Raw genomic sequence first — 21,378 nt, 5'->3', positions numbered from 1 at the left:
GATCGAACTCCTGACAGGGGGCACAGTTTGCCTGCACTACTGCATTCTAACTGCTGTGCCACCACTACTACCCAACATGCCTAGAGATCTACATAATAGCTGGTTAGAGCTCGTAAAATTATCAGACAAAAGCCATCCTGGTCTGAAATTTGGGGGGATTAAACTTGCTCATGGTTTTACACAAGCATACAGCATACTGCATTGCATATGAAGGCCCAACCTCTGAGGGAAAAATCCTGCTTATACTTTTTAAAAACATAACTTACATGACAGATACCTTTCCCCTATTTTCTTTGGACAAATATTACATTACTGACTTGTCTGGGTGATGTTAAATTCCCCACTAATTCCTTCCATCTGACAGCTTAGCATGCAGCTTACTGCCATCTCTGCAGACATAACAATGAAAGTCGTCCTTGATTCAAGCTTGATTACTGGCCATTACGTGTGCACACAACCAAACTTAAATGAAAATTCCAGTGCATTTGTAATATTTATCTAAGATAATGCATTTACCATATTTTTCTACCTCTCTCACACACGCATTTCATTCATTTATTCATTCCCTGGATTCAGATATTTTTTAACTTTTAATCTGAAATTCTTCGAACATGAAGAAGCATCGAAATGAGAGTTCCTTAAAGTTCATAACTTCTTTTCCTTCAAAAAAAAAAAGAAATCTCAAAAAGATAAAAAGACTTGTGCTAAAGTTTAGAATTTTCTGAATTCAGAAATAATGCTTTTTGTCTTAAAAATATAACAAAAATCAAGACAGCACACATCCCACATGATGTCTCTTGATATTGGGGCACTGTATGTTCAGAGGAAAAACAAGTGAGCAATTACATAGATTGAAATAAGGGCTGTTTTGGTTTAATGCGCTATATTGAAACTTCCCCTGTACAACAGATCATGCTTAAAAGAATTCTAGCCTAGTTTTATAAGTGACCCAGGCCAGCTATTAATCTGAACAGAAGTGGTTTTACATCTAAGATATCACCTTGTATCCTGGCAGATACTAAGCTGAGTCAGATGATTGTCTGCAGCTGTGTTCCACCTAAATCATTGGTATAATCCAGCCCATCACTCATATATACAAAGATCCAGCTTGCTGTGGTACTATTGCTGAAGCTGCTTATTTCTTATCATTCTGACAACACTGAGAAATACAGCAGATGGTCTGCTTCAAACATAATTCTATCTTTTGTGCAAGGATCTGATAACAAAGGCAATAGCAATAATCTACTTAATACTTAAAAGTTGAAAATCTACAAAACACATGCTGCTTTGTTTTTACTATATGAATTTTTTCCCACTTTTTAAATCTATTTTGCAATCCCTAAGAAATAAATTTGTTCAACACCAGGTAAATAAATGAATGGTAAAATGGTAAAACAGAAGGAGTTCAATTATGAGATAGCTGTCAGGGAAGCAGGAGAAAGATAATTTTTTTAAAAAACACTTAAGTGTACGCAACAATATAATTCTCAAAATCAGAATAAAAATGCTGCTCCTTTCAGTTTACTAAAATGTGAAATAAGTTTATCAACACACTATAAATTTTTGTTAGATAAGTCAGCATCTCCCTGTCTCCAATCCTGTAGCTATGTTTGTAATTTTTTTTTAAAAAAAATAGTACCTTGATAAAGCCAAGAACTCATACAGTTCTGTCCTGGAATCACAATTTGGTCAAACTTGTAGTTGTGAAACTGCAATTTATCTTCTTGATTGGACCAAGTTTAAAATAATAACAATAATAATAATAATAGTTCGAAGAGTTAAATAGTTCACATTTGCTATATAGTAGTACCTCAGTACTCATCGTTAATTGGTTGCGGGAGGCACAATGAGTACCAAAAACAATGAGTACCAAACAAATGTTTCTCATAAGGAATAATGTAGTGAGTCACAAGGCAGCAGACTCAAGACGAATTCTAGCTTGTGCATTGAGCACCAAACAATGATGAGTACCGAGACAAAATGGTCATGTCAAAATGTACTGAGTGCCAAATTCGATGAGTTTCAAAGCAGCTGAATACCAAGGTACCATTGTACACTGATTTGTACAACTTCGATTTGTAGCATAGTCTTTGAGAAAGACACATTACATGAATCCATTTAGTTTTTAACCTATCACACAAACATCCCTTTGTGGGACAAGCAATGTTTTGCATCATACCGAGGGATCAGAAACAGATGAAAAGCTGATTAATATCAATTATCATTCACTTCTCTCTCCACATTTTTCACTCCTCACAAACCATCATTGCTTCCACCACAACTATATCCCCTTCACACACTGCTTTCCTTTTCTTTAAAACATTACAAATAGGATCAATTGTTTGGGTTATGGGTAAACCTATTATGTGAACCCAGCCAACTTTGATTATTTAATAAATCACAATTGGTTATCTACACAAATTACATTTTATTTATTTGATTGATTGATTGATTGATTGATTGATATACCGCCCTTCTCCCGAGGGACTCAGGGTGGTGTACAGGGCAATTAAAATATAACATACAAAAGTTAAAAATAGATTAAATTAAATTTAGCCCCAAACAAAATAAATTAAATTATGAAATTTAAAACCCCAATCCCTCAGTCCAGGCTGGCAAGCTCGAATAACCAGGTTTTCAGGTCACAGCGAAAAGAGCGAAGGTCAGGAGCCATCCGGAGCTCCACAGGCAGCTGATTCCAGAGGGCAGGCGCGCCCACAGAGAATGCTCTCCCCCTGGGGGCCACCAGCCGGCACTCCCTGACCGACGGCACCCTGAGGAGACCCTCTCTGTGGGAGCACATGGGGTGATGGGAAGTTGACGCCGGCAGCAGGTGCTCCCGTAAATAATCCGGACCCATGCCATTTAGGGCTTTATAGGTCATCACCAGCACTTTGAATTTCACCCGGAGGACAACTGGGAGCCAATGCAGCTCACGGAGAAGAGGTGTTACATGGGAGTATCGGGAGACCCCCATCACAACTCGCGCGGCCGCATTCTGCACCAGCTGAAGCCTCCGAATGGTCCTCAAGGGCAGCCCCATGTAGAGAGCATTGCAGTAGTCTATTCGAGAGGTCACGAGCGCATGAGTGACTGTACGTAGGGCGTCTCGGTCCAGATAGGACCGCAACTGGTGCACCAGGCGAACCTGGGCAAAAGCCCCCCTGGCCACAGCTCCTATGTGATCTTCCAAACTCAGCTGAGTCAAGGAGGACGCCAAAGTTGCAAGCCCTATCTACGGGGGGTAACACCTCACCCCCCATAGTTAAAGATGGAATAGGCTGGATTGCCCAAGATGCCGGTATGTACAACCACTTGGTCTTGTCGGGATTAAGTCGAAGCCTGTTCCTCCCCATCCAGAGCCGAACCGCCTCCAGGCAGCGGGACATCACGTCGAGGGCATCACTGGGTTGGTTTGGGGTGGAGATGAAAAGCTGCGTATCATCAGCATACTGATGATACCCCACCCCAAAACCACGGATGATCTCACCCAGCGGCTTCATATAGATGTTGAACAGGCGGGGCGAGAGGACCAACCCCTGAGTAACTCCACAAACGAGAGGCCTCAAGGCCGACCTCTGCCCTCCTGCCAATACCGACTGCGAACGACCCAGGAGGTAGGAGGAGAACCACTGTAAAACAGTGCCACCCACTCCCAACCCCCTGAGGCGCCGCAGTAAGTTACCATGGTCGATGGTATCAAAAGCCGCTGAGAGGTCTAATAGGACTAGGACAGAGGAGAAACCCCTGTCCCGAGCCCGCCAGAGATCATTCACCAGCGCGACCAATGCCGTCTCCGTGCTGTACCCGGGCCTAAAACCCGATTGGTACAGGTCCAGATAGTCAGCTTCCTCCAGGAACAGAGGGAGCTGATGCGCCACCACACTCTCAACAACCCTCGCAAGGAAGCGAAGGTTGGAGACCGGACGATAGTTGTTCAAAATAGCCGGGTCCAGGGCAGGCTTCTTGAGGAGGGGCCTCACCACCGCCTCCTTCAAGGCAGCAGGGAAGCTACCCTCTCTCAATGAAGCAGTTATTACTGCCTGGAGCCAGCCTCGTGTCCCCTCCCAAGCTGGAGATGGAGAAGTACTATTTTTTACTACAGATCATCTTATTAAACTTCAGAGAAGCTGAAACCGAGGTATCAGACAGACTACATATGTTTAGCATGAGCTCTTGCACTTGTTTTAATGTCTGAATACCAACTTCAGAAAAGATTCAATGTTAAGAATAAACTCTCATTTTATTGTGTTAGGATTCATATATTTAAAAACTATTATTTTACCCAAGTATTCCCAAAATGTGTGTCCTGCCAAGATATATCTAAACAAACTGCAAGACATCCAAGGAGACATTAAAGCACCAGGCATATCCATAGTGTCCTTTCAATATAAGTCATGCTTATATCGCCATTAGAAAAATACACAATGGCTTATTTTTTTTAAAAAAAACGTAAGTTATTGTGCAGGATTGCCACTCCTTAGTTACTATTCAGTTGAAGTCACCCTTTTATTAGGATACAATCAGCAGAATGACAGTGGCAACAGTTCTCTGCACAGAATGATAAGCAACAAAGTTCTTTGCATCCCATGACCATTGTATTGATCCATACTAAGTTGCTAATATTTTCAACTGCATGGTTCACCATTATTTTTAATTCCAATTATAGCAAACATAAGAATTAGAATCTTTTTCTGAACTTAAATGATCAAAGTCACATTGCAGAACAATTTCAAATAGACCTAATAAACACATATTTGAAGCAAGAAGACTGTTATGTTGTTTAAATCAAACCTTTTCCTTTACCTTGCAATGAAAGCTATACCAACATAACTGTCACATATGGCTAAGGCTATACAGGTGTACAATTGCCACAATTTGTGGCAATTAAAGCCACAAATTCATTTTAGTTCACATCTTGATTACTGCATTAGATATGAAACGTTATCAGTCAAAAGTGTAGAAAAAAATAATACAAAAAAGCTCTGTTCTCTCTTTACTTTCTCTATTATTAGTTTGTTAGTTTTTTCTTAGACTGTATTGTAGTACATTGTCTGCATCATGCAGAGACATGTGTTAACTATGTTTTGGAGGAAACCATAATTAACTGTATTTATTTGATTACAAATACAATGGCTAAATTCATAATGCTCACTCAAGTCACGTTATGTAAAGATTCACGATGGATGTACTGGAGTAGGTGATCCAAAATATATCAGCTTCCATTAAACTGAGGCAGAAAGCAACTCTGAAATTTACAGGCTCAGAGCAAGCCACAGCCTGGTCTTTTAAGAAAGAAACAATAAAAAAATGTGCTAATACCATTTTACACAGGACTCCCAGATTGCTACCATTCAAATGGATGCATAGGAGCAAAAACTCTTTAGTTATAAAGAGTTGCTCAAAATCAATATAATTCACAATACTTAAAAAGGTAAAGGTTCCCCCGCACATGCGTGCTAGTCGTTTCCGACTCTAGGGGCCGGTGCTCATCTCCGTTTCATAGCCGAAGAGCCAGCGTTTGTCCGAGGACGTCTCCGTGGTCATGTGGCCGGCATGACTAGACGCCAAAGGCGCACGGAACGCTGTTACCTTCCCACCGGAGTGGTCCCTATTTTTCTACTTGCATTTTTACGTGCTTTCGAACTGCTAGGTGGGCAGAAGCTGGGACGAGTAACAGGCGCTCACTCTGTTACGCGGCACTCGGGATTCGACCCGCCAAACTGCCGACCTTCTGATCGACAAGCTCAGCGTCCTAACCCACTGAGCCACCGCGTCACAATACTTAGCTGAATATAAAAATGGCATATGATACATGGGTTATTACTGGTTCCCTTTAGGCATTCTGACAATTAATATCGGGGACTGGAGGCTAAAACATATAAGGAACGGTTGCTGGAATTGGGTATGTCTAGTTTAATGAAGAGAAGGGTGAGGGGTGACATGATAGCAGTGTTCCAATATCTCAGGGGCTGCCACAAAGAAGAGGGAGTCAAGCTATTCCCCAAAGTGCCTGAAGGCAGGACAAGAAGCAACGGATGGGAACTAATCAAAGAGAGAAGCAACCTAGAACTAAGGAGAATTTTTCTGACGCTTAGAACAATTAATCAGTGGAACAACCTGCCTCCAGAAGTTGTGAATGCTCCAACACTGGAAGTTTTTAAGAAGAGACTGGACAGCCATTTGTCTGAAATGGTATAGGGTTTCCTGCCTGGGTGGGGGGGGGGGTTGGACTAGATGACCTCCAAGGTCCCTTCCAACTTTATTATTATGTTGTAGAACAGAATGATTACAAATGAAATTTACAAGTAGGTGTTTAATTGTGTCCATCCACTGATGTAAAAGCATCCACCAAAAGGAATGGATTCTTCCTCCCACAAACCTTTTATTCATTGACAAATGATCTGTTCAAAGGAACGAAGGCATAAAGATGTTTTTTAATTGTTAAATTTACCTGCAGCTTACAACAATAAAAAGGAAGAAATGAAGAGTGTGAACAGAAGTAAGACAATACAACTCCCTTTTTATAACCCTGTAGTTTCTATTACGGGTAGAATCAGGGCGACTGGACGGAGCTGAGCATTTGCTGGCTTTTACGTGGAGTTCTCAACAGATGTTTCTTCTTTGTGCCCTAAGAGAGAAACATCTGCCACTACCTAGGACTGAACTCTCAATCTTCCAAGTGGGAAGTGAGCGTCTTCACCACTAGGTCACCAAGTGCTCAAGCAAGACAACAGAACGTTAAAATAAACAATAAAAAAAGAATACAGCAAGCAATATAATTATCCAATAAAGAAAGAAAGAAAGAAAGAAAGAAAGAAGGAAGGAAGGAAGGAAGGAAGGAAGGAAGGAAGGAAGGAAGGAAGGAAGGAAGGAAGGAAGGAAGGAAGGAAGGACAGGTAGAGAGCAGAGAAGGTAAGAAGATAAGCACAAAGGAAGGTGAACAAAGAACAATTTGATGGTATCTGTTCATATGCCAGATTCAGTTCACCCACTTTAACTGTGAATTGAATACAGCAGGACATAACTCTCATTAAAACAGAATAGAATTTAAGAAAAACACCAAGGGCAGCTTTACGGTAATGTACTGTAATACATTAACATAAGAAAACATCTATTTTTCAATATTGAGAAATCCTCCCAAACGTCTTAGTTTGATATTATCAAAGATTGGATATAAAGTATGTACTAGAGGGTCTTTTTCTGATATGGTGAGTATTAATCGCAACTTTTTATTTTTAATATATAAAATACAATATTTTAAAAAAAAGCCAGAGGATGAAATTTCCCAACCAATGCTCAAGTTATTCAGTATTTATTATCTTACACAATTAAGATATTTAGCATACAATGTGCACACTCTTCATTTAACATAAATAATCCATTAAGCTGTATTGATTAGAATTTTCTATGTCTACCAAATACTGTCCATTAGAGTTATTTCAGGAGCTGTAAAAATGATATCGACAGTTTAAATTAAATGAGGTTATCTAGCACTGCCAAACCTACCTGTACATTCGGTACCTCAAGGATAAAGAAAACTCAGCAATTTTTGCTTAAAAAGCTTCTCTGGGATTACTGCAAATGTTGCAGACTGTAGCTGAACCTAAAAGTATCCTGGCTTTAAACATTAATTTACTCTGTCCATGTGTACGTCAAATCAACCAAACGTCTGGCTGGATTGAAACATGTAGCATTAATACTAAAATATACATTCATTGCAGGTCAATAGTCATTCCAGTTTCTAACTGGCAATAAAAATAATGTATGCATTAAAATGCATGTTATAAGTGTCAGCATGCTATCTGCCAAAAGCAGTTCTCAGAAGGAAAATGGGATTGCATCCCACACGTTAGATAAGCCAGAATTAAACTTTTAATTGCCCGTATCTAGAGAACATAAGAACCAACTCAGTAATGGCAAATCTTTTAGAGACCGAGTGCCCAAACCGCAACCCCAAACCCACTTATTTATTGCAAAGTGCCAGGGGCGCATCAGCATTATGGTGCCGGGGGGGGGGGCAAGTGCTGCCTCTGGCATGCAAAAAACAGGGGCAAAAAAATGGGCCACCGTGCTGCAAGGCGCTGAACCACACAAGAATGGGGCAGGGCTAGTATCACACAGGCATTAGCCCGGCCCCATTTGCAGCACGTGCATATGCTCGCGGCCCCACGCGCACATGCATGTAAAATGCTTCCCCCTCCTTTTTCTTCCAGTCCACCAATCGACAATGGTTGGTGACCAATGCTCTACCATCTCTACTCGAGCTTGCTAGTTGGCTGCTTTGCCTCCTTTGTGCTGGGTGGGGCTCCTGCTCCGGGCAGCGGCGGAGGCCTGATGGACCTGCTGCTGGTGGCGGCGGCGTGCGTGCATGCCAACAGAGAAGGCTCTGAGTGCCGCCTCTGGCACGAGTGCCATAGGTTCGCCACCACTGAACGAACTCATCTCAATGAGATTTTAAAATATTATTACTTTACCTCATCTAACATTCGGAAATTCTCACCAAACAAGGCAACTGAATATTGCTTCACTATTTGGGATGAAAAATTCTGAAGACAGAGAAAAGAAGGATGGGAACAAAGCTAAACTGATTGCAATGTTGCACGTTTTGCATGTTTACATCTCTTCCACGACTGCATGGGGGTAAGGTGAAGTAAAGGACAAGGAAAATTGGCTCTGAGCACATAAATAAAGGAAATATAGATAAAGAATAGCAGTGACAAGGTGCTTTGAGGGACACATCTTGCTCTTGTCCCACGAACTGGATGTGCCACCCTAGTCTTGCAAGTTTGAATTTCTTCATCCCTATTTTAGGACATTCACCACCTGAAATCCCCCAAAGAGGAGAACAATGTTGAAGTACTACAGCAACATGTCTCTGGCTTTTTAGGTAATGGAATTATATTTTATAAGAACTGAAAATGAGAAGACAAAAGGCAAGCACTAATACAATAGGAACTTTTCAAGCATGTATTACTCTGGTAAATTCTAATTAATTTAATGTATGTTAATGTATACTAATGTAGTATCTGTAATAGGTTTTCTGGCTCCTATAAGATGACAATGATGGATGGGACCTGAAGCATACTAATACTGTCAGATCTTATAGCATAAGAGACAATTAGAGAAAGGTAGTCCCATTAAAATAAATCTAGGTATAGTACAATCTATAAACTCAACATCATTTTTAGGAAAGTGCTTCTCCTGCAGGAATAGTACAGAGGGTTACAGAAAAATAGTAATATTGTAAGCCTGAAGATTTGATCGGTCACAGAAGTGTTATGATCAAGTGTATGCAAAATAGGAAGGGAAAGTCATTCAATCCTTCAACCCAAGAGAGAGTAAACTTTTGCAAAGAAATCTAGAACCTCTGAGTTCTCTGGAAATCTGATGCACAAATGCCACTGTTCTCATATGGTGGGATACCCTAATAAGCCAGAAAGCGGGGGGGGGGGGAACAATGTGATGCAAGGAACAAATAAACAGTTACCCAAACAGTTACTCATTGCCACAGACATATTATTGTTCATGGCACATCACCATATGTAAACATGTAGCTCAATTTGCACACCAACATACAGATTGTGCCTTGATATGATTTACTATTCTTGCCTCTATCATATGATATGTGGAAGAGTTAGAATTGTTAGAATGTCCAAATACTTCAGTTCTGGGCTACATTTCAGTTGATCTCTTGGAAAAGCAATAGCCCCAAATCTCTTGTTTCTTGGCAGGAGTGGTGGTGGTGGTGGTGGTGTCTGAGCCCAGGAATATCTGCACTGAACTACAGATCGTGACCTGCAGATGTTTTGTTGTGTGTTCCAGCAAACGTTTATCAGCACAATGCCCAAAAAGTGGGGATTGCTGCCTTGCTGCATTATTTGTGTACATTTGAATTCTATGGATGACTGATTGGTTCTTGGGAAGCATCCATTGCTTGGTTCTGTTCAGATTGATCTGCCTTGTCAGTCAGCTGTGAATGGCTTGGAACCTGCGCTTAATTAGGTGGTCAATGGTAACCAGTTCTATTGTTCTGTTGATGGACATTTCAGTGCCTGGCTTCCAGGAATTCTCCACTTTTCAGCTGTTTTGTCAATTGTTTCTGTATTATCCTGGTCAAATGTGTGGCTCATTCTGAGGGGATGAATGGCTGCTAGGTATTTCAGGTCAAAGTTCTTTCTTGTGGTCCTGGATTCTTTGCTGTAATTAGCGTTCAATTTGCCCTATGTAAGGTTGCAATCTGGGCATTTCTCTCTGAAGATGATGAGAGCTCTTGTTGAGCTGAGCAATCTTTTGGTTTACACAAAATTCTCTGTAGCATTTTTTGTGGGTTTGTGAGGCCTAGTGGTCAAAGCAATTTGCTGGCACGTTCTGATATATTTCTTATATATGGACGTGTTATTGTCGAAAAGTTTGGCTTGTTGGAAGTTTTATTATGGCAATGTTCCTTTAGTTCTTTGAGTCATGTTTAAATTGTTTCTTTGTGCATCTATCTTTGAATGAGTTCTAAATGGAATATGGTAAGGTAATAAGATTCTCCAGGCCTTATTACTTGAAGATTATAAAGATGGTTTGCCTAAATATTTAACTAACATACTGACTGAAATACATATCTCAAGAAGGCATATTCTAATACATTTGCTTTTGTCTCAAGAGTATTACTTTCACTGTCATTACATGGATTATTCAACAAACACTAGAAAAACAAGCTGTAGCATCGCATGTTTGAGTCTAGCTGTTGCGTCTCTTTAACAAGACAATCTTCAAGTTTCCTTTTTTTACTGATTTCCCATTTTTTATTAGAAATAAGAATAGTCTTCCCAGTTTCTTTCCATGTATTATGCGCATCTATAATACCTTTAAACAAATTACATTTGACACACCTAATGTGATATCAAACACTGAATGAAACATATTTCTGGCAACAACAGTCTTGGATAGCCTTGAGTCTGAACTATTCCAAGCTTCAACAAAGAGAAATCATTTTTCTAGCAGATAATGTTCAATTTGGGAGGCTGAAGCCAGGAATTAAACAAGTGAACTGTAAATGAAAAAAGTGCTGTCTCCACTAGAGATTTTTCCTTGCTCAAAAATAAATGTATCTTTTTCTTTTGATTTTCTCTTGAAAAACAAAATGGTGCAATAAGCAGAAATTAGAAAAATAAAGGTAGAACTAGCAATGCAGACGTTAACTAAAAGTTTTGGATTGTAATATTTAATTTAAAAAACCTCTTTCTATTAATAAGCTAGACACTATATTATGCTGAAGTTCACTAATCAACTATAATAATTAACACGTTAAACCAAATTAAATCGTGTTTTCCTACAAAAACACTTAACAAACATTCAAATTGTCCCAAATGGAACTGCATGAAGCAAAGTTTGTTGTAGGCTCATAGTCATAAGGAGACCTTCAAGTTTTAAATCTTAAAAGCCTAAGAAAATAAGGGAGAAATTAATTACAGTTACTTCAAAATAAATATAGCATATAGTGCAACGGCATTATTTAAAACAGACTTATGCAGGGATTAGAATGTTGCTTTTCATAAGCCATTACAGAAAATATCTTACTTTAAAAAGCATGCAGTCTGCTAACTTATCTATTCATGTTTATCTCCTACCAAAGTGTAACAATGAAAAGGGAGACAGGAAACTGTTACAAATATGGTAGTTTTTGTCTGTCTTTGGGTCTTTTTCTAAAATCTTTCAAAATTCAGGCAAAGACACGTCTACAACTTCTTAAGCGTACAAACATTGCAAAAATACATAGGAGGCCTAGAGTTTCTGGTAACATCAAGTCTTTATGATAAATAAAAAACTGTTTAATATTCTCTGTTTCTAGACTTACAAATGAGCATCACTGGTTAAAATGAACTGAAATATAAAAACAAAAAAACAAAACAAAATTCAGAGCATATGGTAACTTGACAGTGAAAGTCCAATTTACAGCACATCACTAATTTCAATCCAAAAAACTCATTTATATATAGCTTGTTCTCACAATATTTCCAGAGACTGCTGATGATACAATGCAGCATCATCACTTTGTATGCTTCATACAGAAGCCAGTATAAAAGAATATCTTCAGAATCTTGATTTCATAAAATATTTGAAAATAAATTATGAGTATTTTAAGAAGATATTTCTTTACTACACAAAAGAAATATATTAATGCAGTGTCTGGTAGTTTAATTTAAAACAGTTTGCTAAAGCATATTATATACCAATTGGTATGGAAGCAAAATTATCTCTCCTATGATATTACACACCTTGAAGATATTCCGTTTTTTAAAATAACTCTAACAACAAATTCAATACCACCCCTTAACATTGACCATATTTAAAAAATTAGAATCCAATCTTAGTAATAAAAATGCCTGCTCATAGGCTCCAGCATTATTCCTAATTAGATCTACAAAATAACTAAACTGAAAAATTAAATATAAAAAATATAAAAAAAAACCCAACAGTATCATTTCAGTTTTTCTGAAGAAGTTCTGGTACAGGTTATTTATACACTGCAAACATAAACAGTGCCATCTTCTGGCAAATGTATTATTCTGCAAGTCTGGATACAAAAACATGTTATGCTCCCAATTCTGAAAAAATAAAATAAATAAAATAAAAATGAACACAACTTCTTCCAAATGCCCTTCTTACTGTTATCTCGTAGACAAATAACTACGAAATAAACCTCATCTTCAATAAGACATGACACCTTATTATGATGTAGTTGTAATTAGCACGCATCATTATTAATCCTGACAGCAGTTTTCACCTTTATGGTCAGTAAAATAAATTTGCAGGGAAGACTGTGATTCCTCCCAGCCCCAGGGTATGCTTGTGACAAGAAGCAAATGAAGGATTGCTATAATTAAAACTTGCATAGGAGCTCAAAGCTTTCCTCAGAAGAATCCAGTAAGGGAAAGAATCCAATAGGTGGGGCAATCTTGCTGTGGTTTTGCCTCCTTCCCTTCTTTCCCCTTCCCAGCGCTAAGCCAACCTTTATGCCCGGGTTCTTGGATTCCTTCCTCAAGGTTATCTCGTTACTCCTCTGCAGCTCATTTATTATGGTTTGTTAATCGTTTTATACTGTTCATTCCAAAGATGCTGGGTGATGTAAAACCAAATATTAACTGAAAGGGGCACTTTCATGACAGCAGCATTAATAAAGGCATACCGGTAATTAAACTCTTTCAAAAATAGCTATAATATGTTGCCCAACTGAGTGTTGCCCATTTGGAAAGAAACTTTTTCAGGGCCTTCCTGACTGTCAAGAGTGAAGGTCTCAAGCACCTGTCTTAGGGGCAGTGTGATCCATAAAGAAGGTCTGACTTCTAGCCCGGGCTTCTCCAAACTCGGCAACTATAAGATTTGTGGACTTCAACTTCTAGAATTTGCATGGTTGACTGAGGAATTCAGAGAGCTGGAAGTCCACAAGTCATCAAAGTTGTTAAGTTTGGAGACACCTGTTCTAGTCCACCCCTCTTTCATCTCTTGAGAAGGAAAACTTTACAAGGGGAACATATGTGGTTTTTACAGGAAATTATTAGCACTTCGAATTGGGTCCGGAAGCTTACTGACTACCACAAAACAGAAGCTATTCTAGAGGGTTTTTTCTATCAATATTTTGAGCAATGCATTCTGTACTGGTTCTGTTACTACCATCATCACTGAACATCTGAATTCATCCCAGTCCTAAGACAAATCAATCTGCTAAGAGCTAATCAGCTACATAAATAGAAATCAGCTACATGAATAAGAAATACGAAATGCCATGCGCATAGTCCTTTCCATATAAAGGGATAGTCAGATAGGATATGGAACACAGACTTCTCATGCTTATCCTAGAGAGGTTTTCAGTCAAAACAAACTAAAATCTGATGTCTTCAGGTGTTTTCACAGGCAGTATATCTCTTTTCCAATGATTTTGTCTAGAAAATACCTTGCAGGAAATATGTTGTTTCCTATAGTTGAACACTATGATTTATGTGAAAGCAGTCTTTGTAATGTCCCCGAAGTTTCTATTACTGGTATATTTTCTCATGCTTTGTTTTGAAACATTTGTTAGATCCCAGTTTGAATCTGTTTGGCACAAAGAAGTACAGAGATAAGGAAAATTCTCAACTCAGATTGTGAAAAAAAACCATCTCTTATAGAAAGTTTATTCGGACTTAAGTGTCATGATATCCAGTATAGCTTAATCCAAGATAATCAAGCAGACATTTCCAGTTATAAAACTCTTTTCAAGACCCCAAATCTATTCTAATATATTCTGAAAGTAAGTTAAACTCCTCTCTGTTCATAACAATAAAGACAAGTGTGTAACTGAAACTTGGAAAAGGGATACGTTACCCTTACACATCTATATAGTGCATATTCCATTTCTTTTCCTTTTTGCATGTTAGATTAGATCCTACATGCTTTGTGAAGGACAAAACAATACCACACCATCAATCAGGGGCTACTTTTTGTAGACCGAAGTACAATTTAGTTTCCTAGTTCTGCAAACAGAACCAATGAGCAAGCATGTTTTCCACTCTGAACTAGAGCCAGTGAAATCTCAAGGTCTGAAAAGTCTTACAAATACATAAGCAGCCAAGAAATCTGTCTTATATTTAAAACCGAGCCAAAAAGCCTACTCCTCTATATTGCAATACCTTTTACTAATCAACAGCTATTCAATTTTGGCTGGATGAAGTCAAAAAGCTATTTATAGTCATCCAAGACAAAGTTGCTCTGCATTGCAAGTAGATCCCAGCGCCAAGGATTTTGACGTGTGAGACAAATGTCAGTGTCTTCTACTCAGTGGGAGTCTCTCCCTTTGCTTTTATACACAATAATGTTTCATTGTGGTGGGCCAGAAATGCCAAAAAATATTCACAAGCCTGCCATTGACTGCAAATCTCAAACTACATTCCTCTCAGGTTGGCAGCTCAACCGTTTTAGTCTTTGAGAAGACATCCAAGTCACTCCTTCTGCAATAGCACTTAGCTGACTTTCCATCTGTATGTTAAGGAACGAGGGAAAGACTCCAGATGCATCTTAGGTGAACAAGTTAAGAACTTAATAAAATAAAGTATATACTCTCTGACAGAAACATGGCATCTACCACATCAATTCTGGCAGGCTCCTAGGAGAAATTTGAAAAACAAAAAGGAAGGCATAGAAAAATACTTTTCCTTTGATATGCTTCACTTTCCTAATTAGATACCAATACAAAGTTTAAGCTGATGACATCTAAAAGATCCTGGAACACTATACAAGCTATGCTTGTTGATCTGAAATCTACATCTAGCAACACAACCATTAGATTTGCAAGTTACATTAACAGTTTGTCGTTTAAACCACAATTGGCTGGATTCACTTATCATGCTAAGCCACATTATGACTGGATTTATATAACATGCTCAACCAAAACCAAATAAGCCAAATTTTAAATTGGCATGCAGTGTGAACCATACCAGCGGTTGTTGATCAAATCACAATGATGGGAATTCACAAATTACAGTATGCCAAATGTTGGTAATCTACAAGTCCCAGAGCCCAGTTAGCATCAATACTATGAACTGCAGTTCACCAACATCTTGGGGGCCGCAGACTACAAAACATGCCCTATGTTAAAATGTCAGCATCCCATCCCATTAGCGGCAGGGTACGAGTATACAAACATCCATGAATTGTTTGTTCCTTTGGAAGCAATTAACATTTAGAAGAATATTACCAATGAAACTGAAGATATGATTTAAGCGTTATGGCCCAGTTCAATTATCTCATCCTTTTAAAAAAATGTATGATCTCTATCACAGGGTTTGATAGTAATTAACTGTTATCCACATTCAGGAGGTCAAGAAAGACAATGCTTGGAAGTGTGTGTATGTGTGTATGTGGGGGAGGGTGTTTTCCTGTGGCAGTGCAGGTCCTTTGGAATGGTCTCCTGCTTGAGGCTAGATGCACTCCTATCCTAGATATAAGTTCCTCCAGAACAGACCTGTCAAACTCGCAACGTCACGTGACGTCGCGCAATGTATCGGAGCTTTTCCACCATTGCCGGCAATGAGCGTGGTTTCCCGATGACGTGTCCAGCCCACGGGCTGGCAGTTTGACACCCCTGCTCCAGAAGGTGTTTGGATCATTGTCACCTCTTTATTTAGTTTACTATTATGCGCTTTATGGTTTTTGCACTTGGGTTCTGTTATATTTGTAAGCCCCACAGGAGTATATTAGTGTTCTGTACCAGCCTGCTACCGGCCTTGCAGAAAAGGCAACCCCTTTACAGACGGCAAGAGGCTGGAATACGTCTGCCAAATTTATTACAAAAACAAACAAGAAACGAACCAAGATACTGGAGCTTTGAAACACTATCTGAGCGGTTGCTTTCAGCAAACCAGCCCTCCCCACACAAGTCCTTTATAAAGAGTTCAGGGCGTGGCTTCTCTCTCCCTCCTTCCGAGAAGCCCCATTGCCTTCCTCTGTTTACTCCTACTTGACTGCCTCCTGCGTCCTTAAACAGGGCCAGCTGTGGGTCATCTTCATCCACGCTGTCAGGCTCACACAGCTGGGTCTCCACCAGGTGGGAGGGGCCTGGCTGGGGGCTCTGCGGAGCCTCAAAGCCATCATCAGCAAGTTCTTCAACACCCCCCTCCTCCCCCTCATCTGAGTCATCCGACCCAACTGCCGAACCCACAGGCTGACCCTGAATCACAACAATTAGATTGCTGGGAAGGCGGGGAACAAATGCATAAGTAGATAAATAAACTCATTATTCCTCATTGGTGATTTTAAAAAATCTGTTGATTCAACCAGATTTTTCAACTGAAGAAGAAAAATCATCAATTGCTTTTATGAACTATTTTACAAAGTACCTCTTTACTGTGCTATATAGATAGTCCTTAAGCTACAACCAGAATTGAGCTCAAAATTTCCATTGCTAAGCAAGACAGTTGTCGAGTGAGTCTTGCCCCATTTTACGACCTTTCTTGCCATAGTTGTTCAGTTAGTAACACTGCTGTTAAGTGACACTGGCTTCCCTGTGACTTTGCTTGTCAGAATGTCGTGAAAGGGGATCACATGACTCCAGTACATTGCAACCTTCACAAATGCATGCCAGTCGCCAAATGTCTGAATTTTGATCATGTGACAGGGGGGGGTTTGCAACGGACATAAGTGTGAAAAACAGTCAGAAGTCACTTTTTCCAGTGCCGTTGTAACTTTAAATGTCACTAAATGAATGGTTTTAAGTCATGGACAACCTGAACAAACCATTTTTTTAAGTTTTTGCTTTTACTTGTACAGAAGATTCTTCTTAAAATCCTTTTTGACTGTAAGTTTTGTGCAATTCTTATTTTTGAGGGCAACCAAAACTGCACTGTGGATTTGTACAAGTCTTTTCACACTAATATTTTTAATTCCAATTCCTTTTCGGTCAACTCTCACACGGAGTTTTCACTCTTCAGGATCACAACACAGAAAGATACATTCTGAATCAATACCCATCAATATACCAGTATTTCTAATTCAAAAAATAACTGCCAATTTAAATCACATGCCATAAGAAAACCATTGTTTTAAAAACCTATGATAGATATATAGATATATAGATAGATGGATGGATGGACGGACGGACAGAGAACTTTGAAATACTTTTGGGAGAATATCATTTACGTTGTCCTGCTCTGAAATATAGAAAGCAATTAGTACCAAAATGTTAGATCTTTAAACTATTCCAAACAGTATAGTACAAGCACTAAATTACATGACATATCTAAAACCAATATTTTAAAATAAATATTGTGCAGGGAAAAAATTAAGAATGAAGATTCATACTTAGAAATATGTATCTGGACTTTAAAATACAAACATCAAGAATTTGTTATTAGAAAATTTAACATTAAATTCATAAATATTCCAAAAGTTAGTGATATGATTTTGATAATGTAGCAATCACTAAACAGAAATTTATTAATCATTATTATAGCCATAAAATTAAACAAAGACCAAAATAATTAATACCATAATATCAATAGTGTTATGCACTACAATTTCAACTGAAGAAATAGATCAAAATCATAAATATGGCGTAAAAGTAATTAGAAAGCATGACAGATTAATTTCCAAATTTAATAACATAGTCAACTCAGAAAGTTATTTAATACTGCCACCTAGTGTATGTTAAACATACATCAATTATACAAACGTTATTATCATTCACTGTCATTGTTTTATCCTATTAATGAGCAGCCATTTTTAAATACAAGCTATAAATTCAACAATTATGTTGTCAAAATGTAAATTAAAATCTGTAAAGTACCAAACAGAATAAAGAAAAAAATATTTTTAATAGTTGGAAGTTAAGGAACATAAAGCAAATAATAACTAAATGTAGCATGTAAAGTGTTATGACAAATGCTGGCAATGCTAAAATTCAATGATATATGGCAAAAACATTGTACAAATTATGAGGCGTTATTTATGCGTTACAGTCTCCTTCTGAGAAAGCAAGCATGCTTTTAACTCTACCCTACTATCTTCCTGACATCCAACTTTTCTATTCTGAATGTTGTTGTCTGCAAAGCAATCTTGATGAATGGCTGTTTGTTTGTTTGTTAACAAGTCATTTTACTTATTTACTGTAATGCATTTGACTCTTAGGAGGCCAAGGTTGGTATAAAATTCATGTTCAAGCTCCCTCATGATTTAAAGCCAAATGTATTAAAATATAAAAATGCAAACAGCAATAAAATATTTCAAACATTTTGGAAATAGATTTAAATAGGAAATTATTCATTACATGTTTGATTGCTGAATAGATAACCTCCATTTTGCCCCCCAAACCTTCCAGTCTACAACATTAAGATTTTCCTTAGGAGCCTAGTCCTGTATTCTCCAATAAGACTTTACACCTGTAAATCAAGCAAGTCTACTTGGTCTGCAATAGAGTGACTCAGATAAGCCACTGGAAATGAAATGTACAGACAACTCAAAACCTGTCCCATGTGAAGTACTAAACACATCTATTAGCTGAGCAATGAAAAAGATCTCAATTACTCAAGGCACTGTTTCATTTTATTGAATCTGTATCCTGAAAATATTATTATTATTATTATTATTATTATTATTATTATTATTATTATTATTATTATTATTATTATTATTATTATTATTACTATTATTACTATTATTACTATTATTACTATTATTATTGGAGGTCGTCTAGTCCAGGGGTAGGCAACCTTGGCTCTTTTATGACGCGTGGACTTCAACTCCCAGAATTCCTGAGCTGGCATGGCTCAGCTTGGAAACCTCTCTCTTTCCCCTCAGCATGGCTGGCTCAGGAATTCTGGGAGTTGAAGTCCATGAGTCATAAAAGAGCCAAGGTTGCCTACCCCTGGTCTAGTCCAACCCTCTGCTCAGGCAGGAAACCCTATAGCGTTTCAGACAAATAATGAACAAATGCAAAGAAAACAGCATATCTTAGTTGCGGTTTAACAATAAACTCTTTGAAAGAAATCCAACGTTCAACTCATTACCTGTTATACTGTATCCATAAGCAGCTAGCTGTCCAGCCATGTATTCACCATCTGAACTATTATGGGAACATCCCCATGTGCGTACCCAAATTTTCTGTATACCGGGAATCACACTGTCAAATTAAAAGACACAAGAGATAATAAATTTCCCCAAGCTAGAAAAATTTGCCCAGCAGTGATTGCAGATACCGAGGAATTCAGAAACCTTAAAATATTCCCTGAGAGGGGAAGTATTGCAATACTTACACAAATTAAAGATATTAATAACAAATCTTAATGAATCAAGACATTTGCTTTTGATTTGGACAAAAAGATAACATGATGAAAGAAAACAACAAATATGGGAGGATGGCTGAAATCAGGGATTTGCAGAATTGTCCATAGGCATTTCCTTTTCCATGCAGCCTTCTAATATTCTCTGGGTGACTCTATACCTTATTTTGATAGCATATTAAATTAAAGATGATGTGCAATATTTGTGCACTTTGTTAAGTCTCATTTCTTTGACGTTGGCATGTACGGTTTATGTCTTTGCAGCTTTCTATGTTCTTTTTATGAATGGCACCATCAGCAACTAGATGTCCTGAAGTATTTAATCTGCCCTTCATAAACACTATTAGTACTCTGAAATGTCCTCGGCTCTTCCTCAGTAGCATGGGGCCTCTCACTTCAAGCTCCCATCATCTGACATGATATTGCCAATAACCAGGGCTTTTTTTCTCATAGAACGCTCAGAACGGCATTCCGGCACCTTTTTTTTGCAAAAAAAAAAAAAAACACCAGCTCCCTTATTGGCTTTCCTAAGCCTATTGCAGGGCTAGCAATCTTGGCCCTTTTTTATGACTCGTGGACTTCAACTCCCAGAAATCCTGAGCCAGCCATGCTGAGGGGAAAGGGAGAGGTTTCCAAGCTAAGCCATGCTGGCTCAGGAATTCTGGGAGTTGAAGTCCTTGAGTCATAAAAGAGCCTGCACTAGAGGACATTAAAATTATTTACAGGATTACTTCTTTAGGAACTAAACTTTCAGAATCTAAAACACTAATTCAAAAAAGCCAACAGGAAAGAACCTCACATTTTTCATCTGCTTCTGTCTTTCGGAAGGTAAAATTAGATAACAAAATAATCTATTTGTTATGTTAACATCTCTGCAATGAAATCAAAGGTAACAGGAAAGAAATGAAAAACATTTTTCTCAATGTCATATGTCTAATTTAGCTGATTCTAGAAAAAATAGTATCTTTTGTACACTCTTGAAAACTATTTTGAATCTAAACAATTCTTAAGAATGAAATATTCTTAAATTGGACTTTACTTTTACTGTTTGGATTGTTGTGTGTTTTGAAAAATAGATTATTTAGAATCTAGTTATGTTGCACTTCAGTCTTTAAATAATTAACCTAGTATATACATAACAATATATGATGTTTTCCCTGGTGAGCTTAACAACATTTATTAAAAAGACTAAAATAATTTCTGGTGGTATTATCTGTATATTAAAATTTTGGACAAGCAGTGATCATGTATGCTAGCAAAAGATGTTACATATGTGCATAAGCGTAGTCAGTAGCATATGCCTTTTTAAAAATATCAAACATGCAAAGAAACAAAAATAAGTCCAAAATATCTGTATTACATCCAGAAATGCCAACTTTGCAACCAATATTTCTCATCCATAACTATGGCACCCTAAGGATACCTGCATACATGCAAATGCTTCTCTGGGATCAGTAACACAGCAGGGATTGCTTTTTCCTTCCAGTAACATATACCTAAAACCAGTTTATTGCATTTTACAATTGTACTAAAAAAATCATTGTCAACCAATATTAGATTGGTTTAGATTCTGAAC

The 21,378-nt window shown here is 38.1% G+C and overlaps 1 protein-coding gene across 2 annotated transcripts in view; it reads right to left on the bottom strand.

Annotated features, from left to right (window-relative positions):
• Nucleotides 1-21,378, bottom strand: part of CDKAL1 (CDKAL1 threonylcarbamoyladenosine tRNA methylthiotransferase) — a 315,714-nt gene that overhangs the window by 283,937 nt on the left and 10,399 nt on the right. For both annotated transcript variants that reach the window (XM_081325955.1, XM_081325954.1), the window contains exon 4: nucleotides 19,530-19,642. In XM_081325955.1, coding sequence (XP_081182081.1) covers nucleotides 19,530-19,642 — 113 coding nt within the window. The remainder of the gene's footprint in view (nucleotides 1-19,529; nucleotides 19,643-21,378) is intronic.

The sequence above is a fragment of the Vipera berus genome, assembly GCF_964194415.1.
Source record: "Vipera berus genome assembly, chromosome: 3".
Lineage (NCBI taxonomy): Eukaryota > Metazoa > Chordata > Lepidosauria > Squamata > Viperidae > Vipera > Vipera berus.
This window is presented reverse-complemented; position numbering and strand designations above follow the sequence as displayed.